The 17,903-nt window shown below is 40.7% G+C and overlaps 3 protein-coding genes across 6 annotated transcripts; 1 reads left to right on the top strand and 2 right to left on the bottom strand.

Annotated features, from left to right (window-relative positions):
- Positions 1 to 963: 963 nt before the first annotated feature.
- psmc3 (proteasome 26S subunit, ATPase 3) lies at positions 964 to 2,764 on the bottom strand. The gene is made up of 2 exons (XM_026170712.1): positions 1,672 to 2,764; positions 964 to 1,421 (listed from the first exon to the last, which is right to left on the bottom strand). Exons 1-2 carry the CDS (start codon positions 2,761 to 2,763, stop codon positions 1,083 to 1,085), a joined length of 1,431 nt encoding a protein of 476 aa, XP_026026497.1. The 5' UTR covers position 2,764; the 3' UTR covers positions 964 to 1,082.
- tbp (TATA box binding protein) lies at positions 2,610 to 9,468 on the top strand. 3 transcript variants are annotated; one of them, XM_026170744.1, is made up of 9 exons: positions 2,610 to 2,672; positions 3,186 to 3,396; positions 4,998 to 5,175; positions 5,310 to 5,478; positions 5,656 to 5,743; positions 7,010 to 7,101; positions 7,226 to 7,393; positions 7,514 to 7,608; positions 8,325 to 9,468. In XM_026170744.1, exons 2-9 carry the CDS (start codon positions 3,343 to 3,345, stop codon positions 8,402 to 8,404), a joined length of 924 nt encoding a protein of 307 aa, XP_026026529.1. In that variant the 5' UTR covers positions 2,610 to 2,672; positions 3,186 to 3,342; the 3' UTR covers positions 8,405 to 9,468. The 3 variants fall into 3 exon arrangements, with proteins under 3 accessions (XP_026026529.1, XP_026026519.1, XP_026026510.1); XM_026170734.1 differs by having other exon boundaries at positions 2,642 to 2,704; XM_026170725.1 differs by lacking the exon at positions 2,610 to 2,672 and adding an exon at positions 2,707 to 2,770.
- A 1,433-nt stretch (positions 9,469 to 10,901) lies between these two features.
- Positions 10,902 to 17,448, bottom strand: pdcd2 (programmed cell death 2). Of its 2 annotated transcripts, none has more exons than XM_026168768.1 (8): positions 17,145 to 17,448; positions 16,359 to 16,467; positions 16,174 to 16,230; positions 15,592 to 15,780; positions 14,917 to 15,084; positions 11,765 to 11,865; positions 11,574 to 11,687; positions 10,902 to 11,468 (listed from the first exon to the last, which is right to left on the bottom strand). In XM_026168768.1, exons 1-8 carry the CDS (start codon positions 17,322 to 17,324, stop codon positions 11,289 to 11,291), a joined length of 1,098 nt encoding a protein of 365 aa, XP_026024553.1. In that variant the 5' UTR covers positions 17,325 to 17,448; the 3' UTR covers positions 10,902 to 11,288. The 2 variants fall into 2 exon arrangements, with proteins under 2 accessions (XP_026024553.1, XP_026024632.1); XM_026168847.1 differs by having other exon boundaries at positions 14,917 to 15,081.
- Positions 17,449 to 17,903: the final 455 nt, after the last annotated feature.

Raw genomic sequence — 17,903 nt, 5'->3', positions numbered from 1 at the left:
AATTAAAAGCATGACTCATGTCGTGATCAGAACAAGTGTGTGTATAGGAAAAGAAAATCTAAAATGTGAACAGCCAGCATGTATTCATTGATCCATCCATTTTCTTCCACTTGGTATACAGTCGATCCAGGGTTCGGTATTCATGGATTTTTCTGTGGAAAGCAACTCCAAAATATTTGCAGATTATTTCATGGATTTTTAATGTAATTTTTCTGACTAAATACATTTTTTATGATAAAAAATGTACTTTTCAAATTTGAATATTAATGTAAACACAGCAAAATATCATTCAAATTTTTTTTTTTTCTTAACAAAAGATGCGCAAATTCCAAACACAAAGATTCCGAAAAGATTGAAATAGGTAGTTATAAGCATTTTTAGAGGGGGTACTGAGTATTTGTGGATTTCAGATATTCATAGGGAGTTGTGGTCCCTAACCCCGGGTAATACGGGGGTTGACTGTACAAAATTGTTGGAATAATGAAGGACTACCTCCAAATTCTTCCACTTCACTTTAGATTAACAGCAAAATAGTTGAAACTTGGAGACAGTTGGACAATGATCCCAAACGTGTTAAAACTGATTAAGGAAAGGATAAACCAGGCTGATGCTGAGCTTCTGAAATGGCCTTTCCAAAACTCCAGTCTCAACCCTTTTGAAAATTTCTGGACTATGCTTAACAGCCAAGTCAAAAGACCGGAAACCAACCAATATAAATTAACTCTACCATTCCCCAGAATTTTTACTAAAGAACATTAAACGAAATATTAGTGTGTGTGTGTGTGTGTTTTGACCACAACTGTATGTTGAACCCTGCCATCTATTCTTAACTTTAACTGCTTTATGTTAAGAATAAATTCATGACTACTATGCAATTCCAGATGTGCAGCTTCTAAATAGCACCAGGTACCCTTACATTATTTTTTTTTTAAATTGTTAGCGGAAATAACAAAAGATACTCGAGGCATTTTATTTATTTTATTGACTCAAGATAATGAGAAATCATAACATGTGTTTTCTCAACAGCTTTTAATAGTAATCAAAGACTCTCACACACAAATACACAGACACAGGTAGTGTCCTCAGGCATAGTACTGAAGGTTAGCCTTCTTCTTAGCTTGGACCTCCAGGATTCCCTCCATGTAATCCTCATGGTTCAGCTCTGTGGCTCCGCGGCGCAGCGCGATCATACCGGCCTCCACGCACACAGCTTTGCACTGAGCGCCGTTGAAGTCGTCGGTGCAGCGGGCCAGCTCCTCATAGTTGACGTCGGGGCTGACATTCATCTTACGAGAGTGAATTTGCATGATGCGAGCCCTGGCTTCTTCGTTTGGCATGGGGAACTCGATCTTCCTGTCCAGACGACCTGAACGGAGCAGGGCAGGATCCAGGATGTCCACTCTGTTGGTGGCAGCAATCACCTAAATAATAAAGACAGTATCATTGCAATAAACTCCAGTCATCATAAAAGTATTAATGTGGGGGTTTGGATATTGATGAAATTTTAACGTTTTTCTTAATGAATTGTTGTACAAATTCACTTTAAGTGCCTCAGATCTACTCAGATGTAGTTTAAAATGTTTTATCAGTATTGAACATTAAATAACAGTGAAGTGGTAGCAGAATTGAGGTGCACTTTTGCTGTATTCAAGAGTAAAAAGGCAAATTTACCTTGACCAGCATGTTTGGCTGAAATCCATCCAGCTGGTTGAGCAGCTCCAGCATGGTCCTCTGCACCTCCCTGTCTCCAGCCTTCTCGCTGTCAAACCTCTTGGTTCCAATGGCGTCCAACTCATCTATGAAGATGATGGATGGGGCCTTCTCTTTAGCCAGGGCGAAGGCATCTCTCACCAGCTTGGCACCGTCTCCAATGAACATCTGCACCAGCTGTGGACCTGCAAGCTTCAGGAATGTGGCTTTGGTTTGAGCGGCACATGCCCTGGCCAGTAGGGTCTTCCCGGTGCCAGGGGGTCCATACATGAGGACTCCCTTTGGGGGCTGGATGCCCAGGTTTTCAAACTTCTCCTTGTGGTTCATCGGCAGCACTATCGCCTCCACCAGCTCCTGGATCTGCTTATCCAGACCTCCAATGTCGCTGTACTGCTCTGTGGGGCGCTCATCCACCTCCATGGCCTTGACTCTGGAGTCATACTCGGTTGGTAAGGTCTCCAGGATCAGGTAGGAGTCTTTGTTAACACCTACGAGGTCTCCCGGTTTTAGCTTCTCGGCGTCCACCAGCCCGATCACCGGCAGGAAGTAGGTCTGCCGGGTTGAAGTTTTGATAACTGCGCACTTTCCTTTTCTCTGGGAGTCCAGGTCCACGTTAGCCCCGTCCTCCTCCTGGTCGTTGGGGTCCACATCCAGCAGCTCGATCACGTTAGACACCAGGTAGGGCAGCGTTTTGTTCACCTTTATCTTCTCCGTGTTTTCTTTAATTTTATCCTTCATAGCCTGAAGCTCGTGGGTTACTCTCAGCACTTCGCTCTTCATTATCTTTATCTCGCTGTCGAGGAGACGAGTGCGCTGAACTATCTCCTCTGTGGACATTTTTAACACTTCTTCGCCGATCCCATCCTCCACTTCATCCCAAACTGATTTGTCACTCAGCGACGCCATCTTTGCTGTGTCTGCGGTGAACTGTGACACGACGGAAGAAGAAGAAGCTTCCGGAAGTAGGTCGTGAGCGCCCAAGAACAAGTCCGGGGTAGTTACGGAGCTAGAGCTGAATTTATGCTGTTCGTGTGTTGATTTTAACAGCGACATCTTGATTGTAAGCTAAAGAATGATTTTCTGGTTCATGCGGACAGATTTTCGAGTTATTTGCAGTTGTTTTTACCGCATAAATCCGAAATGTTTAAACGTTTAGCTTGCAGATTCATGATTGCTAAATTTGCTAATGCTAACTTCAGCTAGCCCGTGTGCTTACACGTTTCATTTTGTGCGAGGAATGTTTGGTAACTTTATTAGCGGCATTTTGCACGCTTAACTGGTTAAAGGACACCTCATGTACTGGGCAAGATATGAACGAGAGAGTTAAAGTAATGTTAGAAAAGGTTAAAGTTATTTAAATGAGTTCGCGCCACCGCTTGCTGCTGCACGATTTTGGTTTCATTCATTTGCATGTTGTTTACGCCACTTTGTTTGAGTTTTATCTGAGTAAAGTGTGCTTCTTGTCATCTTTTCAGCCAAGACACTACTGCCAGGGGTAAAAAGAAGAGTGCAGTGTTTGCGTCTGGTGTTTGACATTGTAGGCTGGAGGTTTAAAGAGCCCTGCTGGGTTAGTTATCACGCTTTTACTGCCTTCTACTGGGTGGCAGTGAAGTAACGTGGGAATCTAAAGGGATGGACCAGAACAACAGCATACCAGCCTTCCAAGGGCTGGTGGCTTCCCCTCAGGTAACATGGGCTTTGTGTTTCATCATTAAGACTTTTTGAAAATTAAGTCACAGATTTAGCCATCCGTTGTTTCTTTATATTTATGCATCCAAGGAGCCACGTTTTCTTCTATTTTTGAAGTGGTCTTAAACAATAATTCTTCAGGCTTTCTAAAGTTCTTAAAATGGGTGCTTTTCTCCACATTTTCAGTTCAGTCCCTGTTTTCATAGAAATCTTTTTTGTTTGTTAAACCACTTAAAATGACGTATGAGTCATTAAAGCATTAAAAAGGTACCTAATTCAAGGCATGTACCAGTGTTGTGTCTTGTGCTTCACTTCATTCATACATCTGCTGTATACTGAAGCCTCATCAGAAATGGTCTTAGTGGAACAATTATGGTCAAGAAGCCTTTCTTAAGAAAGGGAAACTGGAGGGGGAAATGCTACAACAAATTACACAAGAACTGGATTGAAAATCAGTGGTGAAGGGAAGAGGTCTAGAGCCATTCCCTGCAGGAAGTGAATTACTGTGATGACCTAAGACCATATACAATCAGGGATATTCAAAGACTTAAATCGATACAGGGTGAAATAGGTGTTGGTGATGCAAAGTGGGTGGACACAAAGTTTTACGTTTCTCAAATTTGAGGTGACTGATTGAAGTGACTCCCAATGAGAATGAGGGATACTGCTGATGAATGTATGTTACTTATGCAACTGGAGCCTGCTTTCCAGTGATGAACCATTAGCGACAAAGTGATGGATGATGAGTAATTTCCTCCCTGTGTCAACACCCCTTAAATCATCTTATGTGTTATTAAATATTAAGGTTGGGTGATTGGACAATATATTGACTATTGACGATAGGCTGAGCCTTTCACCGATCATTTTTACAAGAATGATTGATTGATTTATTTGCCTATGAGTAAGTTTGCTAATGATGTTGGTTAAAGCTAAGACAAGCAGTCAACGGAAAAAATAATTTAACTCAAACTCATAATAGAAAAAGGCAGTAGCCTATGTTCAGAAGAAAAAAACAACAATCATATTTTTAAAAAATTTAAAAAAAACCCACACACAATGGTGGGGAGGGAAACGGAGATACTGGCTAATAATCCAAAAAGTAGCTGTAATAATACTGAAACAAACAAGAAAAGAAGGTGAACTATTCCCTCCAAACAAAACATATAAATTCTAAATGCGCAAATCAGATTACATTACATCAAAAAGCCTGCACCTGCGTGAATATATTGTATATCGTTATTTATCGGGCCGACGATTGTCGTTTGGAAAATTTTACATATCATCCAACCTTACTAAGTATGATTTATTTCTAAAGTTACGTCTTTATTTCATGAAAAAAAGACACCTTGAGCTGTCACAGTTGTGATCTTTTCTGTTCTTTCACTGGTTGGAAATGGCTGTACTTCCAACAGAACCGACATATTCTTCATGGGTTTAAAGTCCGTGGAGAGACTGCTGTCATTTAGATTTTTCGTTTTATTTGTGTAAAGAGAAGAATCAGACCTAAAAACAAGAATACTAACACTGAGGGAACTGTCTTATATCTCTAGTTAGTTTCTGCTTCATTACGCCCTTCTTTTTGCTTTATCCCCATGCAGGGAGCCATGACTCCAGGCATGCCGCTCTTCAGCCCCATGATGCCATATGGCTCTGGTCTGACACCCCAGCCAGTGCAGAACACCAACAGTTTGTCAATACTGGAGGAACAGCAGAGGCAACAGCAGGCTCAGCAACAGCAGCAACAGGCACAACAACAGGCACAACAGGCCAGCTCAGGTACTCCACAAGCTGTCATTTTTTTATCTTCCACATTTATTATGAGAAATCTTGGTTTTATTTAGCCGTGGTGGAAGTTAATCTCCGGTTACACATAAATAACCACCTTCTTTTTTTTTTTTTCCCCTTCGCAGGGACATCAGGGCAGACCCCTCAACTTTTCCACTCCCAGGCAGTGGGAGGCTCGACCACAACTGCACTGCCAGGAAACACCCCCCTCTTTACCACCCCGCTGACCCCCATGACCCCCATCACGCCGGCCACCCCTTCTTCAGAAACCTCTGGCATAGTACCGCAGCTACAGTATGTTTCACATCTCATCCCACCCACCCCCATTTTTGGTGATAACTGCTTTAAAAGGAAAGAAATTCCTGCACATATATTGAACCAAATTGTACTTTAAGGGAATGAAATTTTTAATTGTTTGTATGTCCTTCACTCAGTTGTTTTCTCTTGTTCTTTTCTCCCCTTCACTTTTAGAAATATAGTATCTACTGTAAACTTAGGCTGTAAACTGGATTTGAAGACCATTGCCCTGAGAGCCAGAAATGCAGAGTACAACCCAAAGGTGAGGCTCTTGGCTTTTTATTGCTCTACAGCTTACTGATGTGACTTTACTGGCTGCAGGCTACAAATTACAAATTGTGGATGTTCCTGGTAATTAATTTACTAGAAAGGCCTAAAGTCAAGAGTGCTGTGGCCCACTTGAAAACCAGGAATTCTGACAGGGCCCAAATCTTAAATATCCACTCTAATCAAAATAAAAGACAGAGTGGCGTATTTCCTTGATAATTGTATTCAAAAACTTAAACAACACAGGCCATTGGCTATAAATTGCTAATGCTACCCAATCATATGCAAAGTGACACAAACTTCAGTACAAGAGGAGTAAATTAAGGTCAGTGTAATGATTAATATAACAAATGAACTACCTCATATTTCCAGTTTTTAATTCATTTTTATATAATTAAATTCATTAATACAAATATGTAACTATAAATACTTGTGAGTGATTACAAACTGAATTTCTGTTATTACTTCGACGCACACTCTGGAATCCACTGTACTAGATAATAAACCAGAGAGAGAAACTCATCAGCTGATTAGTCTAAATTGGTCAAAAGAGACAGGGTGTGCTGTCTTTATATATATATATATATATATATATATATATATATATATATATATATATATATATATATATATATATATATTCTGTGGGTTTTTAAGATCCAGCTGAAACAGTTAGGTACATTTTGTTGCACAATGATTGGTCGTGTAGATTTGCACTACTACACACAGCTGTCAGCTACCTAATTTCCACCCTGTTTACAACTTCTCATCACATAGAGATATTGCAGAAAGTGATGTCATTACATATTACAACTAACGGTTATCTGGTGTTGTAAATCCATCCAGCTGTCCATAGCGTTCATTTTCTGCCTGTGATCTGGGTGTGGGACTCAGGGGCGGCAGTCTAAGCAGGGATGCCTTCTTCTGAGTCAGCCACCACCTCTAGAAGAGCTGTAAGAGATGGCTGGTGGGAGGAGAGTTAAACTGCTTTTGAAACTGAAAAAACACGTTAACAGACTTGTGTTCTTGTTTATTCTTGTAGTCGACTAGTTGCACACAGCTCTAGTCTCAACATCTTTCCTTCTTCAGCCCCCTGTTTAACTCACTTTTAAAAAATAAATATTTAAACATGTCTCCTCTACCGAACTCAAATATCTATATAGAATTAAAATCCCAGCTTGGATCAAATTCAAGCAGAAATTATTGTATTTTAAAAGTAACGTGTGTAATAATGGTCAGCCTCGCTGTCTCCGTTCATTAGCGTTTTGCTGCTGTCATCATGAGAATACGAGAGCCCAGGACCACTGCTCTGATCTTCAGCTCTGGAAAGATGGTCTGCACAGGAGCCAAGAGGTCAGATTACAGTTAAATTTTTTTATTTTATTTTTTTTACAAAAAAGGGGGGAAAAGTCTTTCTGCTTTACTTTACTAATATTTGACTGCTCCCCTGGGCTCTCGATGACATTTATCTTTCTAGTGAGGAGCAGTCGAGGTTAGCAGCCAGAAAATATGCGCGTGTTGTGCAGAAGCTCGGTTTTCCCGCCAAGTTCCTGGACTTCAAGATTCAGAACATGGTGGGCAGCTGTGATGTGAAGTTCCCCATTCGGCTGGAGGGATTGGTCCTCACACATCAGCAGTTTAGCAGGTAGTTTTTGTTTGTTTTAAAATGACTGAAAGCATGTGAATTGCAAAATTAAAAATGATTGTTAATGATTTTGTACTCTTTGCTTTTTAAGAACTAAAATAACCGACTTGTGTTTTGCAGCTACGAGCCGGAGCTGTTTCCAGGACTCATTTACAGAATGATCAAACCCCGAATTGTCCTGCTCATCTTTGTGTCTGGGAAAGTTGTACTCACAGGTAAGAGCCCATCCTGTCTGCTTAAAAAACAAAACATTTCTCTTTTGTGTGTATTAAACACAGGAGGAGAAGTTAAAGTTTGTTAGTCTTGTTTTCTAAATGTCCTCATGTCCTTGCCACTCATCGTAAATAAGATAAATTATTTTGATGTATGAGCCATACAAAAGAAATCGCGAGTCCAAGAATTAAACATGGAGTTGATGATACATTTAAAGTTGATACTGAACTGGACATTTTGTAGTTGGGAAAATGTTTCACACAGAATCTCTGCACAGTCGAATGATATACTGACTGTCGGAGAGACAGAAAGGATTTGATTTAATAGCTTCTCCAGTCGTAAATGATAAAGTTTGAGGGAGTTCCAGTCAGTTGATTTGTGTAGTTGGCGAAAATCAAATTAACAAAATATCTTCAAATAACCTCCTTGAACCCATGATCCAATGAATCTATAATAAAACTATAATAGTACTAAACGTTGATCAATAGATGCTTTTTTTTTTTTTTTGATTTCGTAACAGGAAATTGTTTTAAAGTGGATCGGGATAAAAATAATACAATAAATCTATAATAAACAAACAACAGTTAAAGTGCCACAGTGCATAGTGAGGATGTTATTCTGTGAGGGTGCAAACATTTTAAATTCAGTTTTCAAACTCTGTTAATGATTGTTGTGAATTAACTTTTGTAACTTACTGTACTCCCTGTTTTTGTTTAAGGTGCCAAAGTGAGAGGAGAGATCTACGACGCTTTTGAAAACATATACCCCATCCTCAAAGGCTTTCGGAAGACAACATAGACCCTGCATCTCTTCTTTTATCATCCCCACAACCCTGTTTCAAACATTGTTTTTTCTTTTTTAAGCTTCACATCAAGCATCAGCCTTACGCTGACCTCTTCATGTGGACCTCTGTAAGAGATGTGCTACAATGAAGTGATTCCCTCACTTTTACTTTTTGTCCCTACAGTATTTCATGTTATCTTAAAAGCAGGGTTTTAAGGATTGTCTTTTCTGTGTTATGATCTCACAAGTTTCTATATTTAAAAGTCAGTTTATTTCATACACATTTTAAGTCCTCTTTCGATTGTACATAAGATTGTAAGAAAGTGTAAAAACTGCTAATTAGAAAAGGGGCAGTCCTGGACTGTTTTATTTTATTTTTTGTTTTTTTGCAGTTAGTTTTCTACTTCTGGTTTTTATTAATTGCTCATATTTTATTTTGACATAATCAGCTCTGTAAGCCCCAAATCAGAGAGAGAGACTTCAAAACCGAACTCGCCTACTTTGCAAAGGTAGATTTCTTTCTAAATTTAAGGCCGGTAAGTTCAGCAGTTATTGACAGTGAATTCTCTTAAAGTTTGAAACACTTAAAGTTGAACTAAACTGATCCAAATCCTACAGCTGAAGTTGAGTAGTTCATCAGTTTGGTTTCCTGTTGCAATCCTGCTTAATTCTTTAATAGTTTGGAGTCGGTCTAAAATTTTCTCTGGAGCAGATAACATGTTGTAATTTTTGAAAGAAGTGTTTTAATGCTCAAACATTCATGTGTATGTACATATAGAAATATTTTTTCTACTGTAAATAAGTGATTCCGACCTTGAAGGAGATGCTGCTCTGCAGATATTCTTTTTGTTTCTTTGACTAACAGGACAGCGTGTTTGTAAGATCACTGGCATTTAAGTTTAGCCAGGATTGAAATGTGACCTGCAAGAAAGACGCTATTAGCTTTGAGTACAAGAAGCGGCTGCCAACCTAATCCTGAATTTACATCTAGTGATTGATGGCAGGTAAAATATGCATCACGTTGCTGCATATTTTTAATATTTTTAATTTTAATAATTTGTTTTTGGCTAATCAAACCTATATTTAAAAGTTTTTTTTAGGTACGTTTTACAAACAGAAAAATATGACTCTGTCCTGGTTACTAGTGAACTGTGCTCAGACACACAGCTGGGGAAAAAAGCCGTTTAAATGTGTTTTAATTCTGGTCACGTTTTGATGTGCTTGTGTATCTCATGCAGGTTCAGCTGGGCACATCCTTCACACCAGTGTTAACATGTAGTTCTTAACCGGTTCAGAATATTTGATTGGCAGATCGTTTGGTTCACATGTTCAGTTAAGCCACTTTTATCAACTGTATGTATGGAAATCAATCAGGAACCTGTCGCATCTACATGCTTCTTAAACTGTTAATGTACTTCTCAGTGCGTTAATAAACTTGTACATACGGACTCCTTTGTTGGATCTGGGTCTTCTGTTGGATTAAGCACCGTTTTTGTTTGGTTAACCCCCTGTGTTTTGAATTCAATGTTATTTATGTCACCTCAAAGTGCTTTAATATTGCAAGCTAAGCACCCTACAATATTAAAAATACAAAAGCAACAATCGTGACTTACTATGAGGAAGCACTCGGTGATGGTGGGAAAGTTAAACTTCCTTTTAACAGGAAGAAACCTCTGGCAGAACCAGGCTCAGGGAGGGGCCTCGGACTATAGCAGAATCAGAAAGGGGTTTATTGCCAAATGTTGAGCAGGTTTACAACATTAGGAAATTGCTGCGGTGCTTCAGTGCAAACATAGTGTCATAAATAGCACTTAAATAGACATGAAAAAATAAAAGTAGGGATAAGAATTAAAAGTGCTACGTAGAAAGATATGTGCATGAGCGTAACTGCGTAGTGTTGTTCAGGGTCACTCAATTCAGCCATAATTGTAAACTTTAAAAGTTTTAATTCTAGAGAGGGTTTCCTGATTCCCAACCTGGGAGCTGGTTCCACAGAGGCGTCTGATAACTGAAGGCTCTGCCTCCCATTTTACTTTTGGAAATTCTAGGAACCACAAATGAGCCAGCAGTTTGAGAGGGAAGAGCTCTTACTAGGATAATATGGTACTAATTTTAGGTTAAATCCACAGCTGTAAACAGGTTTGGCAGTGGCTTCATCCTTGTTTCATATTATATAGCAGTAAAGGAGCATGCATCATAGCATACTGTAGCTGGTATCAAGTATTTGATGTGTTTTTCCTGTGCAGCCCTTTATCAGACTCGTTCATTAAAACATTCGGTTTTCTGTATCTGAATACATTTTAATTACTTAAATGTTCTGGCTAAGATACTTAACCTTAACTATGAATAGAGTTTGAAAGACGTAGTCAGTAACTTGAGGTGAGTCTTGCTGGTAAATGTCAGAATTTGTCTCAATTGGTGACTTATTGCTGTGGTTATTAAACTGTGTGGGTGGACGCTGGTGAGCCACTGTGAGGTGATTAGTGGAAAAATCCAGATGTTTCTTTAAACATTGTTTTGCTAAATTTGTTTTTAATGATGCAACACACGTCTTTTTGCACACACGTCGTTTATACATTTGGAGATGGCATTTTACACTGATGTTTATGTTTGCACAAAGTTTATGATTAGTTAAATCTCCAGTCCATTTAATAGGGAGAGGCAGCATTACTCCCATGTGATTAGCTCAGTCAGCATAAGTAGTCAGCTCTTACCTGCAGCACCACGCAGCTTTTTGACTGAATGACAAGTTCAGGTGAAACATTTGGATATGTCAACATCAGGTGTCCCACCAAGCCACGTGGGTGAACAAACACACTGAAGCGGAGTCGCCTAAACATATTAATGAAATCAGCACCACCTGTGCTTTTCCTGCTATGCATGAAACAAGGGACGCCCATCATCTTCGTTCAGTCTGCGTGTGTTGATCTGAGCTGAAGTCCTGCTTCCAGATGAACTCGGGGCAGTACTGGTCGCTGCGTTCACAGCTGGCAGAGCACGTGTAGACAGCCGCAGTCCCCCAGTCAATGCTAGCTCCAGTCGAGTCCACGCTTAGACTGTTTAACAGCTGCGGCATCACCTACACGCACACAGGATAGCAACAGCACAAACTTGTGAATAAATCAACCATTAGCGAAAGATTAAAGACCCGAGCAGGTCTTCAACAGATCAGCAGGTCGATTACCTGGAACTCAAACGTCCTCTTGGCACCACAGGTGCATGGTGGGATATCCTCATCTGAAGGGATGTGCTGAGAGGAGACCCACAAGGGAGAGCCCCCTCGACTGTAACGTATCACCTAGAAATGACAAACACTGTGAGATATGGACAGAAGAAAACAACCGTCTGGATCTTTTCAGCTCTTCTATTTTCTACCTGGTGAGGTTCAGGTGCGATCTTCTTCTTAAACCTCTGGAACACTTTACTGTCTTCAGTCTCGTGCATTGCCATCTCGTCCAGGTCGCTCTCTGCCAGGGCTGATAGAGAACAGAAGGGTCAGGATTGGTTATAAATTATAATGAAATAAATATACAGTGGGGCAAAAAAGTATTTAGTCAGCCACCGATTGTGCAAGTTCCCCCACTTAAAATGATGGACAGAGGTCAGTAATTTGCACCAGAGGTACACTTCAACTGTGAGAGACAGAATGTGAAAAAAAAATCCATGAATTCACATGGTAGGATTTGTAAAGAATTTATTCGTAAATTAGGGTGGAAAATAAGTATTTGGTCACCTCAAACAAGGAAAATCTCTGGCTCTCACAGACCTGTAACGTCTTCTGTAAGAAGCTTTTCTGTCCCCCACTCGTTACCTGTATGAATGGCACCTGTTTGAACTCATCATCTGTATAAAAGACACCTGTCCACAGCCTCAAACAGTCAGACTCCAAACTCCGCCATGGCCAAGACCAAAGAGCTTTCGAAGGACGCCAGGAAAAGTATTGTAGACCTGCACCAGACTGGGAAGAGTGAATCTACAATAGGCAAGCAGCTTGGTGTGAAAAAATCAACTGTGGGAGCAATCATCAGAAAATGGAAGACATACAAGACCACTGATAATCTCCCTCGATCTGGGGCTCCACGCAAGATCTCATCCCGTGGGGTCAAAATGATCATGAGAACGGTGAGCAAAGATCCCAGAACCACACGGGGGGACCTGGTGAATGACCTGCAGAGAGCTGGGACCAAAGTAACAAAGGTCACCATCAGTAACACACTACAACGGCAGGGAATCAAATCCCGCAGTGCCAGACGTGTTCCGCTGCTGAAGCCAGTGCATGTCCAGGCCCGTCTGAAGTTTGCCAGAGAGCACATGGATGATACAGCAGAGGATTGGGAGAATGTCATGTGGTCAGATGAAACCAAAGTAGAACTTTTTGGTATAAACTCAACTCGTCGTGTTTGGAGGAAGAAGAATACTGAGTTGCATCCCAAGAACACCATACCTACTGTGAAGCATGGGGGTGGAAACATCATGCTATGGGGCTGTTTTTCTGCCAAGGGGACAGGACGACTGATCCGTGTTAAGGACAGAATGAATGGGGCCATGTATCGTGAGATTTTAGATAAGATAAGATAAGATAACTCTTTATTGTCATTGCACAGTCATACATAGTACAGTAGTACAATGAAATTGGAAAAACTGTCCTACGTCGGCACTACATATAACACAACACGACACGATATGACACATCACAACGTAACAAACAACACAACACAGTATATTAACTTGGTATAAAAAAGAAGAATAAGTGTATGTGTATTGCACACTGTTATTATTGCACATTAATTATTATTGCACCTTGTTATAAATATAAATATTATTGTTATCGTTTTAAACATTGTTACCTCCCCCTAAAAAGTCCAGGGAGGTATCCAGTCAGGTCAGCTATTTACATTGATCAGGGCTATTGCCCTGTTGTAAAAGCTGTCCTTGAGTCTATTTGTTCGGGACCTCAGCAGCCTGAACCTCCTGCCAGACGGCAGCAGCTTAAACACCCGGTGTCCTGGGTGTGTGCAGTCCCGTAGGATGCTGCGTGCCCTCTTGAGACAGCGAGTGCTGTACAGGTCCTTCAGGGAAGGAAGAGGATGTCCAATGATTTTTTGGGCCATGTTGATGACCCTCTGGAGTGCCTTTCTGTGTGCTGTGGTGCAGCTGGAGAACCACACACCGATGCAATATGTCAGCACACTTTCAATGGAGCAGCGGTAGAAGACGGTCAGCAGCTCCTTCTTCAGGTCCATTTTTCTGAGGATTCTCAGAAAGTGGAGACGCTGTTGGGCCTTCTTTAAGACCGCAGAGGTGTTAGAGCTCCATTGGAGGTCTGTGTCTATGTGCACACCCAGAAACTTGAAACTGGAGACCCTTTCCACGCACTCCCCGTTGATGCTGACAGGCTGCAGCTCGGACTTCCTCCTTCTGAAGTCAACTACCAGTTCTTTTGTTTTGGTGGTATTGAGGTCCAGGTTGTTGTCTGCACACCAATCTGACAGCCTCTGAACTTCAGCTCTGTATGCAGTCTCATCTCCCCCTGAGATGAGCCCCACCACAGTGGTATCATCTGCAAACTTGATGACTGTGTTGTCTGGGTGGGAACTAACACAGTCATGTGTGTACAGAGTGTACAGTAGGGGACTCAGTACACAGCCTTGTGGAGAGCCGGTGTTGAGGCTGAGGGCTGAGGAAAGATGAGGCCCCACTCTAACTCTCTGTACACGGTCTGAGAGGAAGTCTCTGATCCAGCGGCAGGTGGTGGAAGGAAGTCCAATTTCCAGCAGTTTATCTATTAGTCTGTCCGGGAGTATCGTATTGAAAGCAGAGCTAAAGTCAACAAAGAGCAGCCTGGCGTAACGGCCCTGCACTTCCAGGTGAGCCAAAACCTCCTTCCATCAGTGAGAACTTTGAAGATGAAACGAGGCTGGGTCTTCCAACATGACAATGATCCAAAACACACCGCCCGGGCAACAAAGGAGTGGCTCCGTAAGAAGCATTTGAAAGTCCTGGAGTGGCCTAGCCAGTCTCCAGACCTCAACCCCATAGAAAATCTGTGGCGGAGTTGAAAGTCCGTGTTGCTTGGCGACAGCCCCAAAACATCACTGCTCTCGAGAAGATCTGCATGGAGGACTGGGCCAAAATACCAGCTACTGTGTGTGCAAACCTGGTAAAGACCTATAGTAAACGTTTGACCTCTGTTATTGCCAACAAAGGTTATGTTACAAAGTATTGAGTTGTATTTTTGTTATTGACCAAATACTTATTTTCCACCCTGATTTACGAATAAATTCTTTACAAATCCTACCATGTGGATTCATGGATTTTTTTTTTCACATTCTGTCTCTCACAGTTGAAGTGTACCTCTGGTGCAAATTACTGACCTCTGTCATCATTTTAGGTGGGGGAACTTGCACAATCGGTGGCTGACTAAATACTTTTTTGCCCCACTGTATACATCACTAAGACTGGACTTTTCTACATAAAAGTTCACTTTTCAATTGAAAACTGAGAAAAACTTTAACCTTTAACCTTACATTCTGCCAAGGCGGGACAATCCACACTCCTCTGAGTAATGATCCCTCCACCGTCCTCTTCTTCTTGTTCTCCTTCAGCCTCTTTGACATCTTTCTCCTCCTCCTCTGGCTCAGTGACCAGCTCAGTCTCAGGAAAGAGGAGCGGGGAGGGTGTAACAGGAGACCCTTCTAGACAGAGACGGACAAGTTTAGTCTTTCTAGTGATGAGAAATGACGGTCATAATTCTCTTAACTCAGGGAAAAGGATTATGGACCACTTCTCTTTTTATCCATCGCTTTTCTAAATATAGATACACTCTGGATCAGATCGGCTGCCCACTAAAGGGCTAACACCCATTTTACAATCACCAATTAATCTAAATGTACCGAGGGCTGTGAAATTACTCAAATATTATTTTCAATTACAACCTTAGCTTCCATCAATTAATAAAAGGTTTATTGTGCTGTTTTATGATTTTGAACTCATCACCTTTCTTTACTTTTGCCTCTTTATAAAAATCCAAATTCACTCCTTTCATTTTTTTTTTACTCTAAATTCATTTTATGTATTCATCTATTAAAATTTCAGAACCAGATTTCTTCTTTGGAAGGTTTAATGAACACAATCATTAAACTCAACACTGAAAAAATGTGATTACGATTTTTGCAGCTCCAGTAAATATCCCCCACACACACCTTGGCTGCAACACTCCTTCTTGTGAGATTGTTTCCAGTGGAGGGTCTGGTGGTGTTTTCCACAGTAGGTCACAGTGTGGCACCGAGAGCAGGCTTTGTTACCGGGGCATCCGCACACCCAACACAGTTTAACTCCCGAAACGGGCAACACACTCTGGCCCTCCTCAGCATCACAGGGTGGTTCATCCTCTAAAGGGAAGATGATAATTTTATATTTGTTGATATACAGTTTTGGTCAAAGGTTCACATACATACACATTTTTATACTCCACACAGGGTGAAAAGTATAGTATAAGGTTCAAATATATACATACACACTCTGTATATTTTGTTAAATGTTCTTTAGCAAATTGCACCTCAACCAGAAACTTTTGGTAGCTGGAAGGAACATCCAAGTGTGACAAAGTGGTTAAACTGGTATTCCATTCCTTCATTATTTCATCCACTTTGTGGAACCACCAGCACTACTAACAACAAAACAGTCCCAGAGTATGATGCTACCACCACCATATTCTTCTACAAATACTCAGAAATTGAATCTTGAATACTTCATTAAGAGTTAGGCAGCAAAAATTCACAAACCTGCTGGAGGGTCATAGGGGTAGAACTCGTTCCTCCTCTGTAACTGGTTTCTGAAAACTGGCATGAAGGAAAACACAGCTTTTTAAGAAATACTGCAAAATCTATTGAGAAAAATTAGTAGAATCAGACAACATCTCACAACATCACCCCTGGGAAGTGACAGACATCAAACAGTGAAGAACTACCTTTCATGCAGCGGCTGTCATTTCGCGTGTAGCACTCTGGAGTTTTGCAGCAGAAGAGAAAGAGCGTTCGGTGAAAACTTCTGTCCTGACCGGATATTGGTGCATACACCTGCAACAAGTCAGGTAAATCTAGTATTTATTTATTTATAGTGAATAAGGCTGAGGTGGGATGCAGAAGTTAAATTGGAGTTGACCCAGATTTGAGTATGTGTGCACTTAGGTATAGTGTGTGTGTGTGTGTGTGTGAGAGAGAGATCAGGCTTGTAAAAAGTACTTAATTAAAGTTGAAAAATACTCACACATTGTACACCACCTGGGTAATACGTTCAGATTCTTATATCAGAATATATATCAATAACCAGCCGGCTAATGAAGGTCTAGTACCTAAACCATGCAATTAAATATATTTTGGGGGATTCTAATTTATTAAGGATATATTTCAGTATGTACCTTTTTAGGAGGCTTATAAAATACAAATGTTTGATATGTGTGCCACTTTCCTTTCTTTGTGTTTATGCTGCTAAAAATGTTGTGTTAATATGTTTACTGTTTGTCTGTGAAGGTTCTCAGTCATCCAGGTCATCGTAGTCAAAGGAGCTTGCAAAGAAAAGCGTCTGGACTTCTTTAAGTTTACTGTTTAACTCTTTATACAGGACACCAAAACTGTAGTCTAAAAGTTATTTCAGTCTTTATATTATACTGTCAGCACATCTCTCTATACCACAGTACAGTACAGTGAAGTAAATATTTTTATGAAGTAGGATAACATGGCTCCTGGAGATTCACCTGCAGCAGGAAAACCATAGGCAGACGGCATATCTCACACTCCAGTCCGGGCAGAGAGGGCAGGCCTCTCTGGCTGAGCCACGCCGGCTTCCCTCCGACTTTACTCGGGAACTGAGGAGACCGAAGCCGCCACGGCTCCGCATCCTCCAGGAAACCCAGAACTACCTCCGCCGAGGACATACTGGTATTACAGAATATTTAACGAACAGACTCTAACCCTTACTAACGGAGCGTCTTCTACATCTCACAACCAAAACACATGCTGCTACAGTTCTGAAACTCGTCCGTGAGGAAACACAGCCCAGACTTTTGTTCCGTGGGCCTCGAAACTGTCACTCTGTTGGTAAATACTTATAAATATATGATAGTGCTTGGTGGCTTGAATTAACACGTTTGACTGCTATTCTACAAGTAGAGTTTTAATATGTTTTAATAAGTTTAACTTTAGTTGTATTTTGTTGTGTCCACCAGATGGCGCAAATGTCACACCTGTAGTCTAAAAAGTTTTACAAAAAGTCACGTTTGAATAATATAATTTCACGTTATTACAATATACATAATTATAACGTTCGTACATTATAATATTTATATTGTACTTTTCACGTTATAACGTGATATAGCTCTATTTTTCTTTCCCGAGGCTCCCCTCAATATTTATATTTTGCTTTAAATTGGAATTGGAGGGACTATGCTAGGAGGCTATTTCAGCTGTCATAAGGCTGGAATAGCAAGGCTAATAAGTAAGGCTAATAAAGCAAG

The sequence above is a fragment of the Astatotilapia calliptera genome, chromosome 1 (assembly GCF_900246225.1).
Source record: "Astatotilapia calliptera chromosome 1, fAstCal1.2, whole genome shotgun sequence".
NCBI classification, from domain to species: domain Eukaryota; kingdom Metazoa; phylum Chordata; class Actinopteri; order Cichliformes; family Cichlidae; genus Astatotilapia; species Astatotilapia calliptera.
This window is presented reverse-complemented; position numbering and strand designations above follow the sequence as displayed.